At 35.1% G+C, this 23308-nt stretch overlaps 1 protein-coding gene across 1 annotated transcript; it reads left to right on the top strand.

Moving 5' to 3' along the window:
- Positions 1-674: 674 nt before the first annotated feature.
- Positions 675-21509, top strand: LOC140324295 (sodium/nucleoside cotransporter 2-like). The gene is given in 18 exon segments (XM_072402054.1): positions 675-1026; positions 2463-2515; positions 6434-6525; positions 7606-7697; positions 9067-9256; positions 10429-10570; positions 12300-12413; positions 12544-12620; positions 13653-13734; positions 13943-14023; positions 14188-14313; positions 14418-14548; positions 15571-15739; positions 17266-17463; positions 18408-18489; positions 18584-18682; positions 20238-20349; positions 21321-21509. Coding segments are annotated over 17 exon segments (1959 nt in total). The 5' UTR covers positions 675-1026; positions 2463-2464; the 3' UTR covers positions 21442-21509.
- Positions 21510-23308: the final 1799 nt, after the last annotated feature.

The following is a 23308-nucleotide window of genomic DNA, read 5'->3' as shown; positions in this document are numbered from 1 at the left end:
CTTCAACTGCCAGCAACCATTGCTCCCATTCAGTTGAAACCACAGGCCTGAAAATAGCTTTAGCTTTCTTCCAGAGCACATTCTTCCGGATTCACAAATTCCAAGGTTTTCTATTGTAAATCTCTACCTCTTTCTGCTTTTGCTTTTCTATTGGCTGTTTGGGCCACCCAAAATGTTTTCTGGCTATTAGGAAAGCACATGTTCCAAAAAGTGGCAGGCTATATGATGGTGTTTTTTTTTTTTAGTATAAGCACTGCAATTTGTTGCTCCTGTGTATGCTGAAGTGAAGCTTCACGTGCAAATACGTGAAGCTACCATCTTCTAGACATGTTTCAGGTTTCCCAAACACAATCAAGACACAAATATTCATTAGGCTTGATATAATTTTTTGCTATGTTGCATAGCTAGTGTTATTTGTACCACCAACTGGAATTAGTAGATGTATTATATCTTTGAATAGCTAAATCAATACTTAGTAGCTAAAGGTTACAACACAATTATGATTTGCATATGTTAATAAACATACCTTTTATCTTTCATTTTATTGGAAGCAATTACTCGGAGCAGAAAATAAGTCCAAGGATCACAAGGGGTGTGCGTTTTTACAATACCCTGGCATAGCTAGAATAAGATAGTCAAGAACGATTTATCTGAAATAAGGAGCATACTTTATTGGTAAATGTGTGTATAATGTGTTAACCTCAGAATATCATTGATAAAGTCTAGTAATCGTCAGAATTTATAGACGTCTAAACGATTGAAAGCTTGTGTAAGATTTAGTTAATGCCATTTTCAGGTGACAGCACAATCTGCCTGGGTATGCTGATCACTTCTTAAGAATAAGTTACTCTACTTTTAAGCAGTAAACCATTACATGGTTGGAATCGCTGAGCTGACGTAGCTTTGGACTTTGCTGCTGTTCCTTGCCGCTGAATCTGATATTATCCTTCAAGACATGAACAACTGAAAATACTTCATATCTTCTAAAAAGTTGGAGAACCAAAAGAGGAACAAACAGCAATACAAGTAAGATCCTTACTTTAATGTGCACTAATACAAGCCTGACACTATAGTCTTATGTTTAGGAGGACTTATAGAAAGGGAAGTCTGCTATTGATGACTTTTTTCTAAAAAGTTTGACTAGCTATTCTTCTGCTACTTTGATGTTTTTTCTATTATTATTCAACTAAGGTTTCATGTGGATGAAAATCCTTGTTAAACAATGCACTTGTTAAACAATCCATTCAAACCCATGCTACTGCATTCAAATGCAGAATTAATTATTTGTCTAAAAAAGATAATATTTGGCCTGCCATGCCCACAGTTTAAAAGTATTTTAATAGAACATGTTACATAAAACAAAGCAGCTTAAATGCAGCTCCTATCTTATTTTTAGTTTATTTTTTTCAGATTTGTGTTTGCTCCCAAAAACACGGGAAAGTAATAACCGTTACATTGAGTTCTTAGACATAAAATATTACATGCAAGAATGTTATACACAAATTGGATTTATAGGCACATTTGCTATACAACAACTGTTTAATTGCAAGCAACCCTTTTCTTTTATTAGCTTTAGGGTGACATTTTTTAGCTTTTAATGTGACTTGGGAATAACCATGTAAAAATTTCTTCATGACTTCAAAAAAACATGAGATGAATGTTGGAAACATCGTTTAACTTTTTTCACTCAGTCTAGACCTTCCATAAAAACTTGGTTGTGTTTAGGTCTAGTGACTGGGAGAACAATGCAATGTTTGATTTATTCCTAGCATTAATAAAATCATTCTTAAATGTGTCTAGTGCTGTATGTTTCTAGGCCATAATAATGTCTTGGGATGGAGTAATATCTTAAACATACCATTGCCATTAAACAACAATGCAATGCAAATAATTGAAGGAAAGACCAATTATGACCACCCATACCTTTGTAGATCTCCCGCCATGTTTGTTAGTTGGCAAACCATCATTGTAGTTTGATGGCATCCTTCGGCATTTATAAACTGTAAATCTATCTAGATGCTGATAGCAGAGTTAATTCTTCTGGTGTATTCCTGTTTACTGTTGATCAGAGATGATGTGATTTGTATATAAAACTGTACATGCTTACTTGGATACAACTAGGTTCAGAATGGCAGATCCATAAATTCCAGGTTCTGTTTTTCAGAGGCATTCAGAATTATAAAGACTGAATATTTCCATTGTTCAGCAATTTGCTCTTGTCAACAGTCTTCAGCTCTCTTTATTTTTTTTAGCATTATTTTATTTCATTGATTAAAATGTTACAGTTTTCTTTTGTATGTACCTGCAGTTGGAGGTTAATTGTACCTTGCTTTCAATATTCAAAGAGCAATCTTCTTTGGGAGGGGGTATTTAGCTAATTAATTACCACTTCCAGTAACCCATCCACACATTTTACCTAATATAAGTTTTGCCTTTATTTAATCTCACTTTTTTCTGAACAGAAATGGAAATGTCAGAAAAATCCGGGATTCAAAATGAAGCTTTTAATGCACAGGTAAGGCAATGTGCATTATGTTTCATGGGCTTTTGTTTATATTTTGGAAATCTTTGAAGTTTATTTAAAAAGTCTTACTACTAATATAAAGCACGAAGTATGGTAAAGAAAACTTTCTAGAAGTAATATGTAATTTATGATGATACATATTTAAAACTTACTGGTATTGTAGTCAGGTCAAAAATCTGAATGTTTGCTAAGCCTCAGTTGAACTAGTCTATCACACATCTGCTGTCCCAAGGCTAAAAAATAATATCATTGAATATAATTATTATTTTTTTTAGTATTCATTCTAATTCTAAAGTGTTAAGAGCAGAAGTTTATAGGAAGTTATAGAAATCCAGATATTGACCTGATTTAATAAAGTGAATTCTCATTGTTGCTGTAATAAAGCTGAGCAATTAACACAAACCCATCAATAGTTGAAAGAAAAGGATAAAACACTTCCACTGTATAGAAAACACTCTTCAGTGGTTAGAACATTGTCCTTGTATTGTTACACCCTGTTCCACCTTTCTCACTGGCACAGCATGCTAACCTAATTCTTTTTGATCAGCCTTTAAGGCAAAATCAGCATGTTGACTATATTGAAGGAACAGATTATTAACCGAAAATGGAAACAACTCATAGCTTTTACTTTATTTTTAAGTATATCTTTGATAAGGGCAGAAATTACCTAAATATTGATCATGGTTAATTTTAATAACAAATAATTACCAGAGCTGTCCAATGCCTCAGGTCTTGTCTCAGTTAGCATCTATTTCTTATCTCGGGACTAAAAAATAATTATCCCTTATGATGTGAAGTTGGAAAAATATGTGGGTCTAAGTAGTTTGAAAAAAGAGAAAACTGGGCAGAACACGACAGGATTTTGGAGCTTAGTATTCTTGCTTGCACGCCTTTGTTCTGGCTGAAGTGGTCCAAATGTTTGGTGTTTAGGACATCCTAAAGAGAACATCAGTGAAGTCAGTAGGGAAAAAATTCTCATACTTAGGTTCCAGCCTAAGGAAGTTACTGATTACAGTTTACTGACATTACTGATGTCAGTTTTACCAAAATTGTGTAGGGAGAACACAAAATGTCTAAGGAACATGGGGTTAAATAAGAAAAAGAGAAGAAGGAGAACAGCATTGGGGGAAACATTTTATGTAGCTTGAAGGACAATATTGGAGTTATGGAAAATTTTACATTTTCATCTTTATGGGGTCCTATAATCCTGTTCATAGGCCCTGATTATTAAAGCTCAGGAGAGGCTGGAGAAGATTTACTTTCATCAGTAAACATGGGAGATTCCAGCAAACCTGGAATATATCTGATCCAGGATTGAAAACATTTGCTAAAAAACTTAAGAAATCTATCCCAGGGTTTTCTGGATCACCCCGGTTAACTGATAAAAGTGTACCCTTTTGTCTTTTTTTAATTGTACTGTCATGAACTTTAGCATTTAACACGCTGGCCCTGATTTATGAAAGCTCTGCAAGGCTGGAGAGAATACACTTTCAGAAGTGAACTGGGTGATCCAGAAAACATGGAATGGATTTAAAAAAAAATTTGCTATTTGCCAGCAAATGTTTTGAATCCTGGACCAGATCCATTCCATGTTTGCTGGATCACCCAGCTTCACTGATGAAAGTGTATTCTCTCCAGCCTTGGAGAGCTTTCATAAATCAGGATCACTAAGTGAGGCCTGTAGAGTTTAAGATTGAGCTCTTGGATTTCTTGCAATTTCTCTGCACTGAGCCTGGGGTAAACTTGCTGAGATATCCACTTCTGGGAAGATTGGTAAACTACCTTGTTTCGACTTGTGCATAAGTCTTCTGGCTGTAGAATATTAGACTTCATTATCTGCAAATGGCCTTATAACCATTTTGAGGTTGATGGACAACAATTGCTGATCTAAGATCATTGCTTATGTCTTTCCTTCTTGATATTGTGTTAACGCGCACCCAAATACTCCAGGCCACCAACTACTAACTTTTTAGGTAAGAGTCTCTCCTTCAGGAAATGTGTAATATTTAGGCGTTTAAGGTAATTTAAAGGGCCACATTGTAACAAAGTGCTACAATCTTTGTGTAGAACTTGATGCTTCTGAATTAGCAAAGTAGTAAATATACAATAAGGAGTTGGTCATGGGCAAGATTTATATTGTCATATATTTTTGAGCAGCAGAGAGAGAAATGTATGAATCAAGCTAAACTCCATTAGAGATGTTGTTTTATTGCTTCTCTTTGTTATTGCCTTGCTGCCTGACATTACTGATAAATTTCCTCCTTTGGGTGTCTGAATGACATGAGCCATAGAACATTAGGGTGTGTGCTCCTAGGAGCAATGTGACTGGTTCAGTGAAAGAACTTTAAAGTGTCAGCACTTTATAAATGGGTATCATAAAATAAAACATAGTTTTTTAATGCATGTAAGAATGCTTGGTAAAATTTCATGTCACCTCTGCACAGACATGGCAGAACAAAGCAGAGGATGGTAAATATTCAGTTAGTCAAAACAAAAGGTTTAAAGAAAGCTTATGTTTACATACACAGTATTATTTGGTAATTCATTAAATGAACGCTAAATAAACTCAAATGATAGTTTTACCTTTACCATCTAGTAATATATGTGCCAGACCAAAGTCCTACAAAGAAATGTAAAGACTTTCTACACCTCTTTATGACTACAGCTAGGTATAGGCATGTGGACTTTGTAATCTCACATTGGACTGCATTGGTTTAGTTTCTATTCAACCATCTCTAGTTAACTTTTTATAAATTGTTTTGTTGACTAGTTTTCCGAGGTATATGCTCATATACTTTATAAAGAATAAACTGTTTTCTAGGAGATGCAAATATAAAGACTACATACCATACCTAATGGAACAAGCTCATATTTCTCTTATTTATAATGATCTAATACATTGCTAAAATGAGTGAATAAAGTGTTTAGCCTTTGTGATAAACAATTATTGTGTTTTATGACTTTCTATCTGTCTATTTATGCAGCAGTAAATTTGTCAGTCATCAAACATTCTCTGGTGGAGAATCAGTCTCTGCCATTGAACATGTATGCACATAGATGATTCTTCACCAAAGAATGTTTGGTGAATATCAGATTCACTGAGATATAAATAGGCCCCTATGAATTGCAAATAGGACTAAAGACTGAATTTGGTTATACTTGTAGAATATATATATTTATTATTATTATTAAACAGGACTTTTATAGCGCCAAAATATTACGCAGCGCTGTACATTAAATAGGGGTTGCAAATGACAGACGAATACAGAAAATGATTCAGGAGGAGAGGACCCTGCCCCGAAGAGCTTACAATCTAGGAGGTGGGGGAAGTATCAAACAATAGTAGGGGAGATATGGAATGGTGGGTGAATAGTGAAATTTTAAGAGACAGAAGAAGATGGGTAGGCAAGTTTGAAAAAATGGGTTTTGAGTGCTCTTTTAAGCGAGCAGAAAGTAGGAGCAAGCCAAATAGGACGAGGAAGACCATTCCAAGGAACTGGGGCAGCTCAGAGATCAGAGGAGCAGAGAGAGCGGCTGGGGGAATATTTATTTACCAGGTCAGAAAGGTACGCGGGACAAAAGCTGATCCTTATACATAAATCAGATTTTCCGTAACCAATACATGGTGATCGTATAATTAAAAAGCAAGTTTGTGAAAACATTTTATGATAATTTAGTAGCTATAGATAAACCAGTTAGGAAAATGTCTATGAAAACTAAAATGTGCAGCGTGAGCCTGATTTTTTCTCTTTGTTATAAGATTTTTTACAAGCTGACCAAGACCTGATTTATGTGCACATATATGTTTTTATGTTATTATTTGTAAAATATGTTCTGCATCAGCTGTGCAGGCAATCAGTTATGACAATTATGACTTCTCTAAATGTTGTATGTTAATTTTATTTATAGGAACAAGATTATGAAAAACCAGCTGATATTTATGATGATGCAGAAAACAGCAAATCAAGTAATGCAAATGTAAACCACAGAAATTTTTTAAGGTAAGTGATGGCAAAAGAACTTGAAATGTTGATATATCTATATATATAATTTTATATATATCTATATATATATATATATATATATATATATATATATATATATATATTATTCAAGTAGAATTATTTTCTTTTAATAGTGTCAGATGTTCAGTCCTTTGTAACAGGGGGTGTTTACTTTGCACCAGGGGTGTTAAACTCTGGCCTTTTTTTGGGCCCCCAAAGAATTCCAAAAATAAATTGCATTTGGCCCACCCGCCCGCCTTACCAACTCACATCATCATTTTCAATATATGCAGCCTGCATAGATAGATAGAAACTAGTCTTTTCAACCCTATAGTGTGTGTAGAGGGGTTTGTTTTTGTTAGGTATGGATGAAGTAGTAAACTTCCTCAATTTTTTCAATAAATGTCAAGTTTGGCTCCAGACTTGGTCTAAGTTTTTAATTTCAACCCTTTGTGTATTTGAGTTTGACACCCCTGCTTTACACAGACCACTAACGTAAAAAAGCAATTGTAACAAAGTATTTACACTAACCACCAATGTATTGTTAACATTTATACTTACCACCAAAATTACGGGGCATTAACGCATTCTAAAAATGGCATGCCAGTGTATGTTTTAACACATCATACACAAAATTTTTGGATTACATTACAAAAGATACCGCTGAACTCTTTTCTAAATATTTTTATTGAGAAATTTTTACAAAACATGGAAACAGTGAAAACATATAACATTTTTCAGCAAAGATATATATATATGGTAATTCAGTAAAATAAACGTCACAAATAAAACTAAGTAAAAATATCAGCAACAATGGTCTCATATGTTACAGGGAATTATAACAAAAAGGAGAGAGGGGAGGGGTTGGGGACCGTATGCCTTGATCTCTTTTAAAGTATTATTCATATTGTTCTTTATGCTAGCTAAATCTTTATAAAAACATTGAATAAATGCAATATGTTTTATTTAATTTTAGCTTATTTTTTAATGTGGCATTTTTTTTCTAATAAACATTCAATATAAGTAATAATAAATATTGCTTGAAAATCTGACATCTTTATTCTGATCATTTTGTAGCAAAGTAGCTGAGCCATATGATAGAGCTGCAGAATATGCCAAGAAGCATTCCAGAATTATAAAATACATTGTAATTGCGATCCTCTGTGCAGGTAACTAGTTTCTACTAAATTCTCTTGAATTGCCATCTGAAAACTGAGATATTTATAAATATTTGAAAACTCAGCACCTCTCACTTAAACCCAATTGCTTCCTAAACCTCTTCCCATAGAAGTCAATGCATCTTACAATGATGTATGCTAACAGGTGGTAAATAACTGTTTATCGTGCATTAATTCCAATTTAACAACAATAAAGCAGTGTAAAATTGGCCAAAGACAAGGTACCTTTTTGCAAAGATAATAAGCCTAACTGATATATGCATGTCTTTATATTTTATGAGTATAGGTAGGGCTGACAGTGAATATGGGTGATAAAAATTTAGGTGAACACTTCACTTTTTGCTTTCTTTTTTCCTTTAAACTATGCAGTTGCAAGCTGAGAACAAAAAAACAGTTGGATAGAGACAAATAAATGCTGTAGTTTGAGCACTCTAAACCTAAAGATGGGCATAAAAACTTTTACTGAAATATATCCCTTATATCTAAGGGTTACAAGACCACATTGTGTACAGCAAATGCTTTAACAAACCCAGGTATTATTTTGCAAAATTAGCAAATAAATTATGAATGTGCTGCACATAACCTGTAGAGAAAGTAGGGCCATGGTAGAGAAGTGAAAGGTCCATCCACTACTGGCTGCCAACAGGAGACTACAAGAAAGGGAGAGATGCAAGACCATTTCCCCTGCAAAGAGAGAGAACACAAGTAACTAGATATAAAGCAGACTATAAAAGGAAGGTCTGCTTATGCCAACTGTCCCCCTACTCCTCCCCAAATCATCTATTTATAGGAAAAAATGTAAAGAATAAAGTTACAAATATACTCAACTTTTAAAATGTAATAATTTATTATTAAATAAATTAAAATTTAAAAATTTATAAATTAAATTAAATAATATTTTACTTCCTAAGATTGGTTGGCCAGTGTGTCTGCAGAGGTCATAGATTATACAGAAACTGGTACAGTCATTGTCCAGGTCAGGCTATGATTATTTAATTGTTTGGTCAACTTTATGCTTGAATTCGTTCCACCAGCATTGTATAAGAAAAAAATGTAATAATTTTCAATAAATTGACAATCGATCATTTAGTTTGACAGCTGATGTTATTAAAGATTCTGTTCTACTATTATACCAGCTACAAATGTTCACAAACCTGCATTAATGTATAGTCAGTGTGCTGAGTTGTATAATTGCTTTTATTCACCAATCATACATACAAAGCAGGTGGCTAGAAATGTTTTTATCTAATTGTATTAATAAATAAACTTATTAATTGATATTGGGAATACATTAAATTGGATTTAAAATACATTTTAAACCATAATACATTTTTCTCATTTACTCTCCTTTGTTTTGTAGGTTATGCTGCCTACTTCATTGCAGCTTGTGTGCTGAATTTTCATCGTGCCCTGGCACTGGTGGTTATCACATGCGTGGTTCTTTTTTTTCTGGCTTTTGATCTTGTAGTGAAGTATTATGGCAAGACCATCACAAAATGTTTTAAACCACTTGGACGATTCTTTAAAAAATACAAAAAATGGTTTGCATGGTAAGCTGCAAAGAGGTGAAAGAATACTTTCCAGAGACAACCTGAGATTTCACTTGTTACATTTGTAGATTTAGCTTTTTCTCATACAGACTACTCAGCTCCCTGAAGATTGAAATATTTATTCTTACCCATGTTAGCATGTTTTTAAATGCTTTGGTATCCTATGAGTTTAATAAATTGCTGTTGTTTTAATAAATGGTCTGCATTATTTTGCTTCTACTTTGCAGTGATATATAGCTGAGTAGTCTACATGAAAAAAGCTGAATATTCAAAGGTAACCAATAGAACGTGGATATCGCCAAATAAAAGTTTTAATTACTGTACTTTTGCATCACGCACAGGATATTTATGCATAACTGAGTCAAGAATGGCTTCTTTGTTGAATCCTGGAACTTAGTGTGAAGCACATATTAGTTCCTGGCTTAAAGTGGCATTAAACCCTTTTTTTAAAAAAATAATGTCTCTTCAGGATATTGCTTGTCCTTTCTGCAATAAAACACCGTTACCTATCTGATATTAAATAAAAAATTCACTTACCAATCTTTGTTCACTGGGCACCTCCATCTATTTGTTTCTTTCTTTTCTTGCTTGGTTGTTCGTTTAACTATCTTGCTTGGCTGGGCCGGGATCACCACACGTCACACAGGTGTGCAAGGCTTCCTTTAGTCCCAGCAGCTGCGGGGTAATTGCAGAAAAGACATCACCGGCCCCTTTCTGCAATAAAGCCCTGCCTGATTTCTGATTTTATAAAGTGGAACTTTAGTTCTGCTTTAAAGTTGTGATGATTTATATGATTATATTGCAGTTATTAAGCCAAACCTACTGTGCTTGGCATGCTGAGGAGACAAAAGGGAAATCAGAGGCGGCAAAAAAAGTCTTTGAATATGACTAGAAAATCATAAATGAGGAGCTTGATTGTTAAAAAACAACTGTAAGCACTGAATGTATATCTACTAAGCTATCATAAAATAGGATTCCCAGGAACAGTATATCATTTACAAAAGATCATTTAAATATCTCTCATAAAATCAAGGCTCCTTGCTATATTACAAAGGAAAATTAAGGATTGCTGTCTTCTTGTTTTTTTTCATTACTTATTATGATTTTTGATTTTATACATTCAGATAAATCCTGGTTCACTTGGCCTCACTTTTAACATTTCAAATTTTTAGGGTATTTGCTGCCTTGGCACTTATTGGTCTCATTGTTTGGTTGGCAGTGGACACAGCGAAAAGGCCAACACATCTTATATCATTTGGTGGTGTCTGCATGTTTATACTTTTACTCTTTCTTGTGTCCAAGCATCATCGAGCAGTAAGTGCATTTTTAAAACATTTTATTTTTTTTAAACTGTTTTTATTAAAGAGTTTTGTACATACAAAAGAACAGTAAAAATGGAAAATAGCAAGAACAACCAGTGGGGGATCAGCAACAAAAAATTAAAAGGGAAAAGGAGCACTCACATCATTTTATCTGGAAAGATAAACATTGGCGTATTAGCCAGATACATTGGTAATATACCATGTCGAATACTTGAAAGAGTCCATAATTAGACTCCTGTCAGGGTCTGTAAAGGCATGGGTCAAAAACAGGTACCATTGTTGGAGGAAACAAGTTATAAAGTCATCGCCTTGTATTTTAGCGTCCAGTCCATGTGATCAGAGATGATCCCAATATCCAAACGGCATCAGTGCAGGAATATTTGGAACACTATGACCTGTTACAGTGGTTATCAATAACCACACTTGTTGCCAGAATACATTAATACTAGGGCAAAACCACAGACGGTGAGATAACCATGCATTAGCACAATTGGGCTTAGGGCATTGAAGATGCCATACTCTTGTGTGTTGTACATCCATGGAGGCTCCATATACCTTGTATGCCCTATGTAGTATCATAAACTGTGACTCCCTCCATGTCTCGATGACCATACATTTCCTGACCATCAGGTAACCTTGTATAGCATGTTCCACTATGTCCTGATCAGGAAAATCAGCTTGCCACAATTTCACATTAGTAGCCAACAACTCTTTTGTAAAAGTAGGCAACAAATGCATATATATTGGAAATATTTGGAGGGGATAACAGTAGAAGCCTATCAAAGGTGTTAAACCATAAAGCTGTTGTATAATCCTGTACCAGTGAACAAAAAAAAACATTTTATTTTAATGATCAACAAGGTCTGGTTACAATGTTTCTAAAAATCCATCTCCATCACACATCTTCCTCTGTTTTCTGCAAGTTAATCAAATAAGCCTTTGGAGACATGTTTCATTTTTAAAATATGTTTAACTCTGGTATGTTTAAATAATCATATAAAAACATTTTTATATATTACAATTATTAACTTGCATGCAAATATTTTTTATGTACTACTTTTATCTAATAACAGGCAGAGCTCTAAGCTTATTTTCCAATTTCTGTCAGAAAAACACAGAAAAATCTTTGTAAATGGAAGATAAATGATGGCTCTGGAGAATTATAGTTTGTTCAGATCTGCAGTAAAAATAAATGTGTGTTTTACTGTTATTGGGCACCTACTAGGACTACAAATCTTTGGAGGCTGCAGAGGTGACTAACCACCCAGGACAATGCATTAAGTGTCCAGAAACCGGCATTGAAATGCTGTTGCCGGCTGTCAAGGATATCAATTAAACTGTTTTTTGCAAGATTTTTAAGGACACAAAATACATGCCTATCTTGATATTGTCCAATTAGTTTACATTTTTGTATTCCTGACAGAGTCTAGATTCTGTAAAAATTTTATTCAAATATTTTTTGATCTGAATATTTTCTTTTTATCCAAATTTTGTTTAATTTATTTGTTTTTTCTATTGCTGTTGTTTCAAATATCCAGTGTTTACCTAACAGATTTACAGTAAAAGTACTTCTAATAGAACTACTACTAGTAGTAGTATATGATACATGTTTAGAATCACAAAAGAAATAAATTAGAAAATATTTAGAGAATTAAAATGAAGTTAAGTTGAGATGCATTCTGTCTACTGCAATGTGTTCTCAAGTGTCCTCTGTTTTTTAGGTGTCTTGGCGAGCCGTATCTTGGGGGTTGGGACTTGAATTTGTTTTGGGTATCTTTATTATTCGCACTGAGCCAGGGTACCAGGCCTTCAATTTTCTTGGTAAACAAATTCAGGTAAATTCAGGTGTTACAAAATACCTCTCATTGATTATAGTCTTTCTTTTGTTGAATGCACAATTTCTTCATATGGTTTCTTGAACCAGATGATAAGTAATGGCACTAATATGCACTTTGTCTTTTGTAGATTTTTCTGAATTATACTACAGCTGGATCAGGATTTGTTTTTGGAGAAACGCTGATCAAAGATGTTTTCGCTTTCCAGGTTTGTAATGACACTAGATCTATTTTACGTGCTAATGACCTATTGGGCATGCAAGCGTGATTCACCCACACAAAGCTTTTTCCAAGCCGTCACATACTTACGCTTCCCAGGGAATTGTTGTTGAGTGTTCTGCAGAAGAGAAAAGAATGTGTGGCCCGGCAGTGGGGTGCAGAGAAGACTCCCAGCAGTTGTTAGATAACCTAAGTAAAAAAACAAGTTCCATTTAGGATGAAGACAAAGTGTTATTTTTATATTCTGTATGCAGAAAGACATATGTGCAAAAAGACATTGTTTCTTCTCTTCTCACTGTTATCACACCTATTTTTCATGTGATTTTTCCACCTTAGGGTGCCCAAGAACACCCCTAATCTTTCACAGTCATACCAACAGCCCTGATTTTTTTCCTAAGGAATACATACATGCCATGAGCTGTCTAGCATGCAGCTATATTTTTATTTCAAAAAAGGAATTCTCCTTTTCTTTGCACTACTTCCACAATGTCCACTTAATCAGGACACGATTCTCTTCAACATTACCATTGAAGCACAGAGAAGCTGACACTTGCTCCTCAATGGTGTTCTGCCTTTAATGTGTGGCATATGGTGTTTGCATTCACCTTAATGCTAGACAAAGTTATTGTGGGTTAAGACAAGGCAATGTATCTGGCTTACCCTTAGTATCAAATTCTTCCTGCTTTCTGGGAGAAGCCACGAAATCTGTGATTTTGAAAATGTAAAGGTAATTTGTACCAAGAGAAGAACAATTCTATGCACAATGTGGATGTGTACCATTAGGGATACATAGTCAACACTTTGTGAAACATTGCCATTCAGGATCTGAGCTCAAGAAGATTTAGGCTGGTATCTTGTATCAAGTTTTGTACTTAGTGCATCAGTAATGTACCAAGAAGCAATGAAGAAAGTGTGTGTTTAAATGCTTTTAGCGCTGTGCTTTAACGTTTGTAATAGATAATTGTTTACCAGTTTGTTTCTCCCAAATTAATAATTCTTTTTTTTTTTTTTTTTTTGGAGGGCCCTTCTATTGTTGGCTTTCTTTGGTTGTGTTTTGTAGTTCCTCACTTTAATGGCCTTATGGAGGTATTCATTCTTAAAGGTTGTTTTTTTTAAATAATTAAATGTATTGGTACAAGTGAGAGAGTTTATTGTAAGCAATGATTTAGGCATTTTTGATATCTGTATGTCCAACAACACTTGCAACTCTAACCTGCAGAGGTCTCTTTGTCCAGGCCTAGATTTCAATAGTAATTGTTGTCATTATTACTGCTTTTTCTGTGTATGGTAATTATTATTTATATTTACAGATTGCGTGGCTCATGCAAGTTACAATGGGAACAACAGCTACAGAAACATTGAGTGTAGCTGGCAATATATTTGTTGGACAGGTAAAGAATTTATTCAACAAAATGTTCTCTCCATGTAAATAGTTCAATGACTGCACACTAAACTATTTTAAATATTTTTTCATTTTATGTCTGTCTGCTAAGTAATTTTTGAGCTAATATATTGTGAGATTTTTAACCTTTTTTTTATTTCTTTTAAACTTTAGACAGAGGCACCATTGCTGATCCGTCCCTATTTGCCAGATATGACCAAGTCTGAAATACACGCTGTAATGACAGGGGGCTTTGGCACCATTGCCGGAAGTGTTATGGGTGCATATATTTCTTTTGGGGTAAGAAAGTTCTATGCTTCTTTACCAATAAAAAACAATAGACAAAAACCAAACTATAATTTCTGATATTTTGAACCTAAACAGACTTCATATGATTGTTTCAGATTGACCCATCCTCCCTAATCGCTGCCTCTGTCATGGCTGCACCTTGTGCTCTGGCTCTCTCCAAGTTGGTTTATCCTGAAACAGAAGAATCCAAGTTTAAAAATCAGGATGGTGTCAGGATAGAAAAAGGGTATATTTTACATTCCTAAAAACTATTTGTCTCATTAACAACATTCACCAGCAGCTTGATAATCATTACATTGTACTAAATGATTTTAATAGTGAATAATCAAATATTAGGTCAGAATAAGGACAGTGTCATCCTAAAAAGATCTACTGATCTTCACTGTGCATCCTGAATTGAACACAACTTTTTTCCTATAAATGGCCACTTTTCACTACACATGTGTGCTGCAATCCTTAGAGAAAGCTACACAAAGAGGAGTCTACAGTGGTTGCTCAGAGTATAGTGGGGCTGCATACATGCACAGTAGTAAAAGTATTGTTTTGGGAAGAAGAATGTCTCAGTGAGGATTAAATGATTGGAACAAAAGGTATATATATGGGCTTGCTTTATGAAAGCTCTCCAGGGCTGGACAGGATACACTTTCATAAGTGAACCATGGTGATCCAGCAAACCTGGAATGGATTTCTTTTGTTAGCTTGTGTGAAAAACCCTTAAAGGATGTTAGATCATTCATTAGATCTTCTAATGTGAGGTCTAGTCAAATGGACCGATTTTCACTTCTGATTTCCATTTATATATTTAAAAAAATCTGAAAGTAAATCAACAATAGATTTTTTTACTGCTTTCACAGAGACCTCAGGACCAATTGGTGGTAAGGACAGCAGGATGGCAGACTTTATTGTGTTTTTGGAGGGGTTCTCTTTCTCAGACCTAGATCCATATTGTACTGGGCAAGAATATGTTAGATGGGAATCATTCAACTTTTAACATGCATAACTAGAACATTTGCTAGATTTACAGATAGCTCAAAAAATCTATTTTCCTGTTTCTTATATTATTGTGTGTTTCTTCATCTAATAAGGAGCTTCTGATCTCTCTGCTGACATTAGCCTCCACCTTAAGTAAACTATTCCTTGAACAGTGATAATTCAACAATAAACAGCCTAAACCCTTTATTAAGTAAACCCAAATGTGTTTGTGGCATGTTTATTGATCATGTTGTGTATGTTCTTATGTGCTTAAAGGGAAGAAAGAACCATACTGGAAGCTGCCAGCAATGGGGCTTCTGCTTCAGTGGGACTGGTTGCCAATATTGCCGCCAATCTGATTGCATTTATGGCCTTGCTTGAATTCATTAATGCTGCCTTCTCCTGGATTGGAGGAATGGTAGACTATCCCAAACTTACTCTACAGGTAAGTTAAGTCAGCACTAGCAATGTTCTGTATTCTGGATTGTACAAGACTGCTCACTTGTAGTAAGGTTTCCAGCTGTTTTTTAGTGTTCATAATATCGATACTGTTCATGTTGATAGTAGAGGAGACTCCAACTATATTTATACAGAAAAATGTCTTTTAGACCTAAAGAATCATTTATATTTAGCTGTACAAAAAACAAGCTGATTATAGGATAATCACTTTTCCTTTCATCATTTAATATGATTGGCTTAAAGCCAACCTTCCTGCATTTTTTGAAAAAAAAAAACTTAAACTGCATCCTTGCAAAAATAATTTAATGAATTTAGCAATTTCACTGGTGAAGGTATCTGAATTTGTCTTTATTAAAATTAAGCCCCTAAAGAGCAGACTGGGAAAGCAAGGGATGGAAGGCAATCAGGTTCTGCTGCATGCAGAGACAGTAAACATTCCTAAAGGAACTGAGAAGATTATAAGATTGAGAATCTAACAATATTAGGGTGCCTGGGTCAGTAAGATGCTTGAAAAGAACTACAAGACTCTTCACAATTTTGTGTTGAGCTGTTTGTTTGGAGTTCAGTCTTAATTTTGCATTGCCTTACAAACATTTTTAATGCTTTCAAAACTTTCTTTGCTTTTTTGTTATAAAAGTACATTATGCATGTTAACAAAAATCTGTTAAAAGACCTAATTTTAAAACAATATAATCTTTAGGTGGAAACTGGCAGATGCTGTTTCTTTGCTTCCCTCTGCTCAGTTTTCCTGAGCTCCCCAGTCTGGTCCTTATGAACTGCTGACCCCCCTCCCAAGTTCGTGCATATCAGTATTCTGTTGCAATACTTTTGTGCTATCTGCCTAAGCATACACATACATTAATGTGTCGTCTTGTGTCTCAGTGTAGCGAGCGTGACCTTTTGCTGTCTTCCAAAATTGCCAATCAGCTATATAAAAACTAATATATAAATATATATTAAGTCAGCTAATAAAGGTATTGGCTAAATACAGCTTCTCTAATTTTCCCAATGTGACTGTATAACCTGAATATACCAGTCAAATACTTTTCAACCATACCCTTACAAAGGATTATTCTGCATATTATCAAACCACAGAAATATACCTGGAACTCGATACTGGAAGATGACATTTGACATCCAAAATGAGAATCCTCAAGTGGATACTGTTTCTTCAGAATAGAAAAAATTGATAATGGTGAAGAGCGCCTTATTAAATAAACCCATTTATTGATCCAAAAAGAAGTATAAAGTATCAATTTTACACACACAGATCAATATATTTTGAATCGTCATTTATAGAACATAATTTTAACAGATTGGAAAATTTTGTTGAATTGGATGTGGAATAAATGTATTTTTGGATTTTCTGATCACATCCTTGGATGTATACTAAACTTTGCTGGAAGTATCTGTGAGCCCATCTAGTCTAGTATGTGAGTCTACAATGGTGTTGTTTGCTGCCAAACACCGGTTTACTTCTGAGAATTATTTATTAAATTATATTTTCCATAGCTGATTCTGTCCTACATATTCATGCCTGTGGCCTTCATGATGGGAGTAAGATGGGATGAAGCGGATGCAGTTGGTGAGATGCTGGGAACAAAGATCATTCTGAATGAATTTGTTGCATATAGACAACTGGCTGACTACAAAGCTAAACGGCTGGAAGGTGCTGAAGAATTTTTAAATGGATCCAGGCAATGGATAACAGTAAGTAAAGGTTAATGCATAAAAACATTAGATTAAACCATACTTTAAATGTAAAAATATGTAAATTTGCTTAATTGAAACAACAGAGCAACACTTGCAGTATTTGTAAAGCAAGCTGTTCATAAAAGAGCTAGGGTAACCATTGATTTAAAAATGGATTAAAACTGATCCATATGAAAAACAGGAACTAAGAGGTTCCGGAATGCTATGGGAATATGTATGCTCTCATTTTGAAAATATTCATTGCCTGGTTGCCATCCTAAGTTAAGTTTCTCACTTGGAACAAGTATGCATATCAGGAGTTTTGGCTTCACTCCAAGAATAAACCATGGAATGTTTTCTGGCTACACTTATGTAAGAATAGTAATCTGCAAGTTCATTCGGATAAAAGTTATATAGATATAAAAAGTAAACTTCAGGTATGTCAGATTTAAATGAAGCATAAGACTGCACTGATGGGAATGCACTGAAGGGGTCCTATTATGTCTACTGGGGGCCAGGACTACATAATTCGATCAGAGGATAAATGCATTTTGGTACTAACATCATATTAGCATTTCCAACTTTTCAACCTAGATAAAAGAGACTGAAAAACATTTTTTGTATTGAGCTGCAAAGCTCTAAAAGGAAGTGTAGCTTTTATCATATGGAGATCAGCTGATGGAGCAAATGAGAAGTGAGAGAGTTTCATAAGGACCACAAAAATCCAGTATGACATGCCTGCTCTATGTGATTAGATGATGTGTCACTCAGAATTTATATTCTACATGTCTTAAAAGACTGCCAGGCAACTAGCCTCATCAGTGGCAGCCCCCCAACACTACATGTTACCTTTAAATATATATATAACCTTTCTTTAGTGGGATTGTTTAAATTATTACTAGAAATGTCATACATTTTTATTTTGTCCAAGAACATGTCCTAAAGCCATTTTTGTTTAACAGGAGAGAGCGGAGGTCATCACTACTTTTGCCTTGTGTGGATTTGCCAATATCAGCTCCATTGGCATCATGCTAGGAGGATTATGTAAGTGTACATTCATTTTTTGATCTGCAAAAAGTTACCTACAGCATCTTAGCATGCCATCAAATGTTTACAATGTTTTTATTGTATCTCACAGCTTCAATGGCACCACAACGGAAAAGCGATCTAGCCAAGGTTGTGGTGCGGGCCCTGATGACTGGAGCTTGTGTCTCATTTGTCAATGCTTGTATTGCAGGTAGGTCTAATCCTGACATCTAAAGCTGATGGAAAGCTTAGTTTAGGACAGAGTCTAGGACTTTCTCTTAGGTTTTTATTTATCTGACCTAACTTTTTATCAAATCCTGCCCTGATAGAAAGTGTGTGTGTGTGTGTGTGTGTGTGTGTGTGGGGGGGTGTGTGTATAATAGTGTGTGTGTGGGGGGGGGGGGGGGGATTTTGGGGAGGAGAACAAAGGCACCAACCTTTTCACATTCTATTCAAAATTGATAAAGGATTGTGGCTGGAGCTGGAGTGATGGACATATACAGAGATACACATTATGTAATATACTTCACTGTCAGAACTAAAGTAAGAATTTGTAAAAAGTAAGAACTAAAGTAAGAATTTATCCCATTCCATTTGTTACAAAACTGTATATTAGGGTGTGCCATCGATATTATTTGAAATTACAGTGTGCATTTTAGTTCTGTAGAGGTTTCTTGTCCTTTAGCTGAAAAATAGTTAGATACTAAAGATTTAAATTAGTAAGACCTCAGAAAAGTTAAGATTTATAGTCAGGTTATATCTCCTAGTACAGAATTCCAGCTTACAGGGCACACTAAGTTTCACCCAAGACCACATTTTTCTGTGAGTCAGATTCCTAATGCCTGGATACATTTCCCCAATATATATATATATATATATATATATATATACAGTGTGTGTGTAATATATATATATATATACGCTTTTCATCAAAACACAAGTTTTATTGGGAAAAAGCTAAAACAAAACTGCTTTGTTTCAGCAACACAGGAAAGCTTACTTGAGTCTAGGTGAGAATGTCCAAAGCCCATTCGAATGTCCCCACGGCAAGGATACATCCATATCCAGTCTCTCATAAAGGTCCAAACGTCAGCCTTGGGTTTCCACAGTCGATAAAAACAAAACAGCAACCTCCTTCCAGCTTGACTCCCCACAAGCTGATTTTCAGGCCCTTTCCTGCTCCTCCCTGGAACACACTGGCTCTCTCTCAGCCTGGATTCCTCTGACTGATTACTACTACTCCCCTTGCACCTGAGATATATCCCCAGAATCAGAGTTGGGCCAAGGAACCCACCCTTTCACTCCATTGGCTAGCTCCAGGGCCCTGAAGAACCTGGTTTCTTCCTAAAAACCTACACAGACATATCTACTCTCTATTCCCTGGAGCCTTTGTAACACTTACCCTGACATTATGGGGACATTCCACCAAAGAAAAAAATACATATATATATGCACATTTTAACTATTGTGTTGATTTTTTTTGCAGTTTTTTCAATAGGGCCCTTCCCCAACTATTAGCCTTAGTTCAACAGCAATTGAAATGACTATAGATTTTGTAAAACACTGCGTAATGTTGGCGCTAAATAAATACTGGATAATAATAATAGTAAAAAAAAATGTACAACAAGCAAGTACACAATATCAAGGTGTAAAATGTAAAACTTAACAACAAAGAATTTACTCCATGGATGCAATCCCAAAACTCACACGAAATTGTTTTTTGTAACCCAATACTGGAAATATAACATTTACATATTTCATTGCAGGAATTTTATATACCCAAAGAAATGTTAACTGTGTGGACTTCTTCAGCAACACTGAGGCTTTCCAAAATAAAACATATAACCTCTACTTCTGTTGTCAAGACATTTATACAAAGTAAGTGTGCCTATCATTTAGAATAACTGTGATGAGTAATTTAGGCGGAGCCATCATTGCAAAGTGTGGCTATGCAAACCAACCCAACGCTCTCCAATCTCGTTAATTAAACAGATTATGCCAATTATGATTTTTACATCAATTCATAAGAAATGAAGAAATATCTAAAGGGTGAATGTACTTGACAGCATCTATTTTTTTTACCCCAGTACTGTATAAATAACTAAGCGTCCAGCCCAAACAAACATTCTCTGGGTCGATAAAGCAAAATAATTGCAGTTTACAGTATTTCAGTTCAACTAGTTCATCAAAGCCATACCTAAAATGGGTTTCCCATCCAATTTCTCAACCAAAGAACCTTGGAACATGTAAGCAGCAGCCAAGACATATCACAACTTAAATAAAACTGTAAGGAGGGCTGAAGGGAGATGCCCTTCAGACACCAGTCTGTATGCAGAGTTGCCTTAAACCAACCCTGTGAACTTTTATGTAAACCCCTTCCTCCTCAATCCTCATCTGACCCATTAGGTAGGCACATTGTACTATTCATTTATTAACTCTAATTCATTTCTGTTACCCTCCATACCATGTTATGTTCATTTCATTTCCTTTCATTTTTGGGAGGGCAGGGTTAAAGTTTTGAATATATTATCTCTGAATCTTGTGTAATATATATATTCGGGTAATTGCTGAAGGAGTTTAAGTTGTTCACTTAGCAAACTGGATTAGCACTCTGCAAGACAGGGCCCAGGTACATGTGCTGAAAATTCTCTTTGCAAAGAATACGGAAACACATGCAAAGGGAATAGAAAAAACTTGATTTTTGCTTTGCTCTGAATTTAGCAGAGCTCCATCTCCCTAATAACGCTTGCAGAGATACTTCATTTTTCTAACTTTACCTAAACTCCTTCAGTAAATAATCATTTTGTGATAATCTTATGATAATTTTATGTTTTTTTTTCCTAATACAGGACCGACATTATCAATGGGACACTATCTTTTAAAGATGAATGGCTAAACACAGGCATTGCTGATATGGCAGTAAGAAATTGTTGTACATTTTACAACAATGACCTCTGCAATGGTTTATAAACAGCCACATCTTTCTACACTAAATTGTGGACTTTTTTAGTGATAGACAAACACGCTTCACAGGACTTTGATGACTGACAACCTGAAGAATAAATCCTGACCAGTACCTCAAAAAGTGCACTGCAATCTACTGTTTGTCTAATTATGTATAAGATAACATTCCTCCTTTGTGTATTTATGTTCTATGAAATTGTATGCTTTTTAGTTGTATTATTTAAAAAAAGGCATCCTTGGAAATGTCATGTTTTTTTTTTGTTTGACTTCTGTTTATGACTTTTATAAGTTTGCACATCTTTTATACAGTTAATCAGCTACCCAAAAAAGAAAGGAGAGGACATACAATGAGTCATCGATATGTACTGTGACCTCCATGTGGCTGATCTTTACCTATTAATGATCTACCATCATTCCTTGGAACCAGTGGCACACCGAAACCCTATGCTCTGGTGGTTGTCATTTTCATGAATGCCAATAAAAGGTTTATTATCCATGTGGCTTTATAAATTATATATAGATTACTGGGGGTATTTGGGCAAATATGAAGCCGGAAGAATATGCTGATTGTGAGATATACAGGAAGTCCCCGCATTAAAGACATCCGACATACAGACAATTCCTAGATACGAACGGGGCTTCCCTGCTCGCTTGTGTGCAGGACGGAGGCTTGATGGGGCAGAGGGGCGCAGTTTACTGCCTGCCAATTAGGTCCCGGTCCCGCAGCTACTGCTTGTGACTAGACAGAACTGACTGTGTGGTTGGCAAGTGGTGAACCGACCCTTTCCGCCCACAATCATTCTCCATTGGAGGACTGCTTGTACTGCACGTACATAGCAGGAAGTTGTCTCTCGTCAGTACAATACATCAGACATGTTAAGGAGTGGTGCCTTCCTGCTGTGATAGTGTGTACTGTACAGTGCTGTGCAGAAGAGCTCATCTTTACCCTCTTCACCCTCTTCATCAACTCCATGAAGTTTTACCAACATTTTTTAAGGCTGTACTGTATTTGAAAATGTTTAGGCATTTAGAAAGGTAAAAAGAAATATTATGTTGAGACAAACATCTATCCTAATTACATTTATTAAAATAATGTAACTGTTCCGACTTACATACAAATTCAACTTAAGAACAAACCTACATTCCCTATCTCGTATGTAACCTGGGGACAACATGCATATTTGTGTCTGTTGATGTTTGCAGAATAAATGGCAGATGGGTTTAGATGTTTTTAATGGATTACTGTCCAAGAATTTAAATGCATTTTGGAAAATATCCCACTACATCATGTTCATTTTAAATAACACAGACCATGACTAAGCTTTGCAATCCACTTGGACACTTCTGATATGAATCTTTTCTTTTATGTGCCCAGTTCATTACAACATGTGCCAGAAGAAAGTCTTCACCCTTTTCAACACTCTGATTTCACATGATCATTTATCTGTGATACCCACCCTAACCCTAGCACAAAGCAAACATAATATGCTGACTGATCTACTATAAATATGTTCTGACTCTACCAAGGCTGTTAATGACTTTACCACCCACATCCGCCTCACGTTGTAAAAAGATTTATTGTTCATGCCAGTCATGCAGTACAAACATTTTCACCTGGAATAGGCAACAAGGATGCCTTGAACGCATACCTGAGATAAACATTGTAAATAGTCATGTGAATATGTCGCCTAATACAGTAAAACAAACAATTAAAAAACTAAATGTAATATAATGTGTGTATATATATATACATATATATATTACTTTACACATATATTTCATCTTCAGTTCTAATGATCAAGACTAAAAATAAAATCCTACCTAAATATAGTTCACATTGAAGTTAGTGCATCATTGTTGAAGTTAATGCATT

Source organism: Pyxicephalus adspersus, chromosome 2, assembly GCF_032062135.1.
Source record: "Pyxicephalus adspersus chromosome 2, UCB_Pads_2.0, whole genome shotgun sequence".
NCBI classification, from domain to species: Eukaryota; Metazoa; Chordata; class Amphibia; order Anura; family Pyxicephalidae; genus Pyxicephalus; species Pyxicephalus adspersus.
This window is presented reverse-complemented; position numbering and strand designations above follow the sequence as displayed.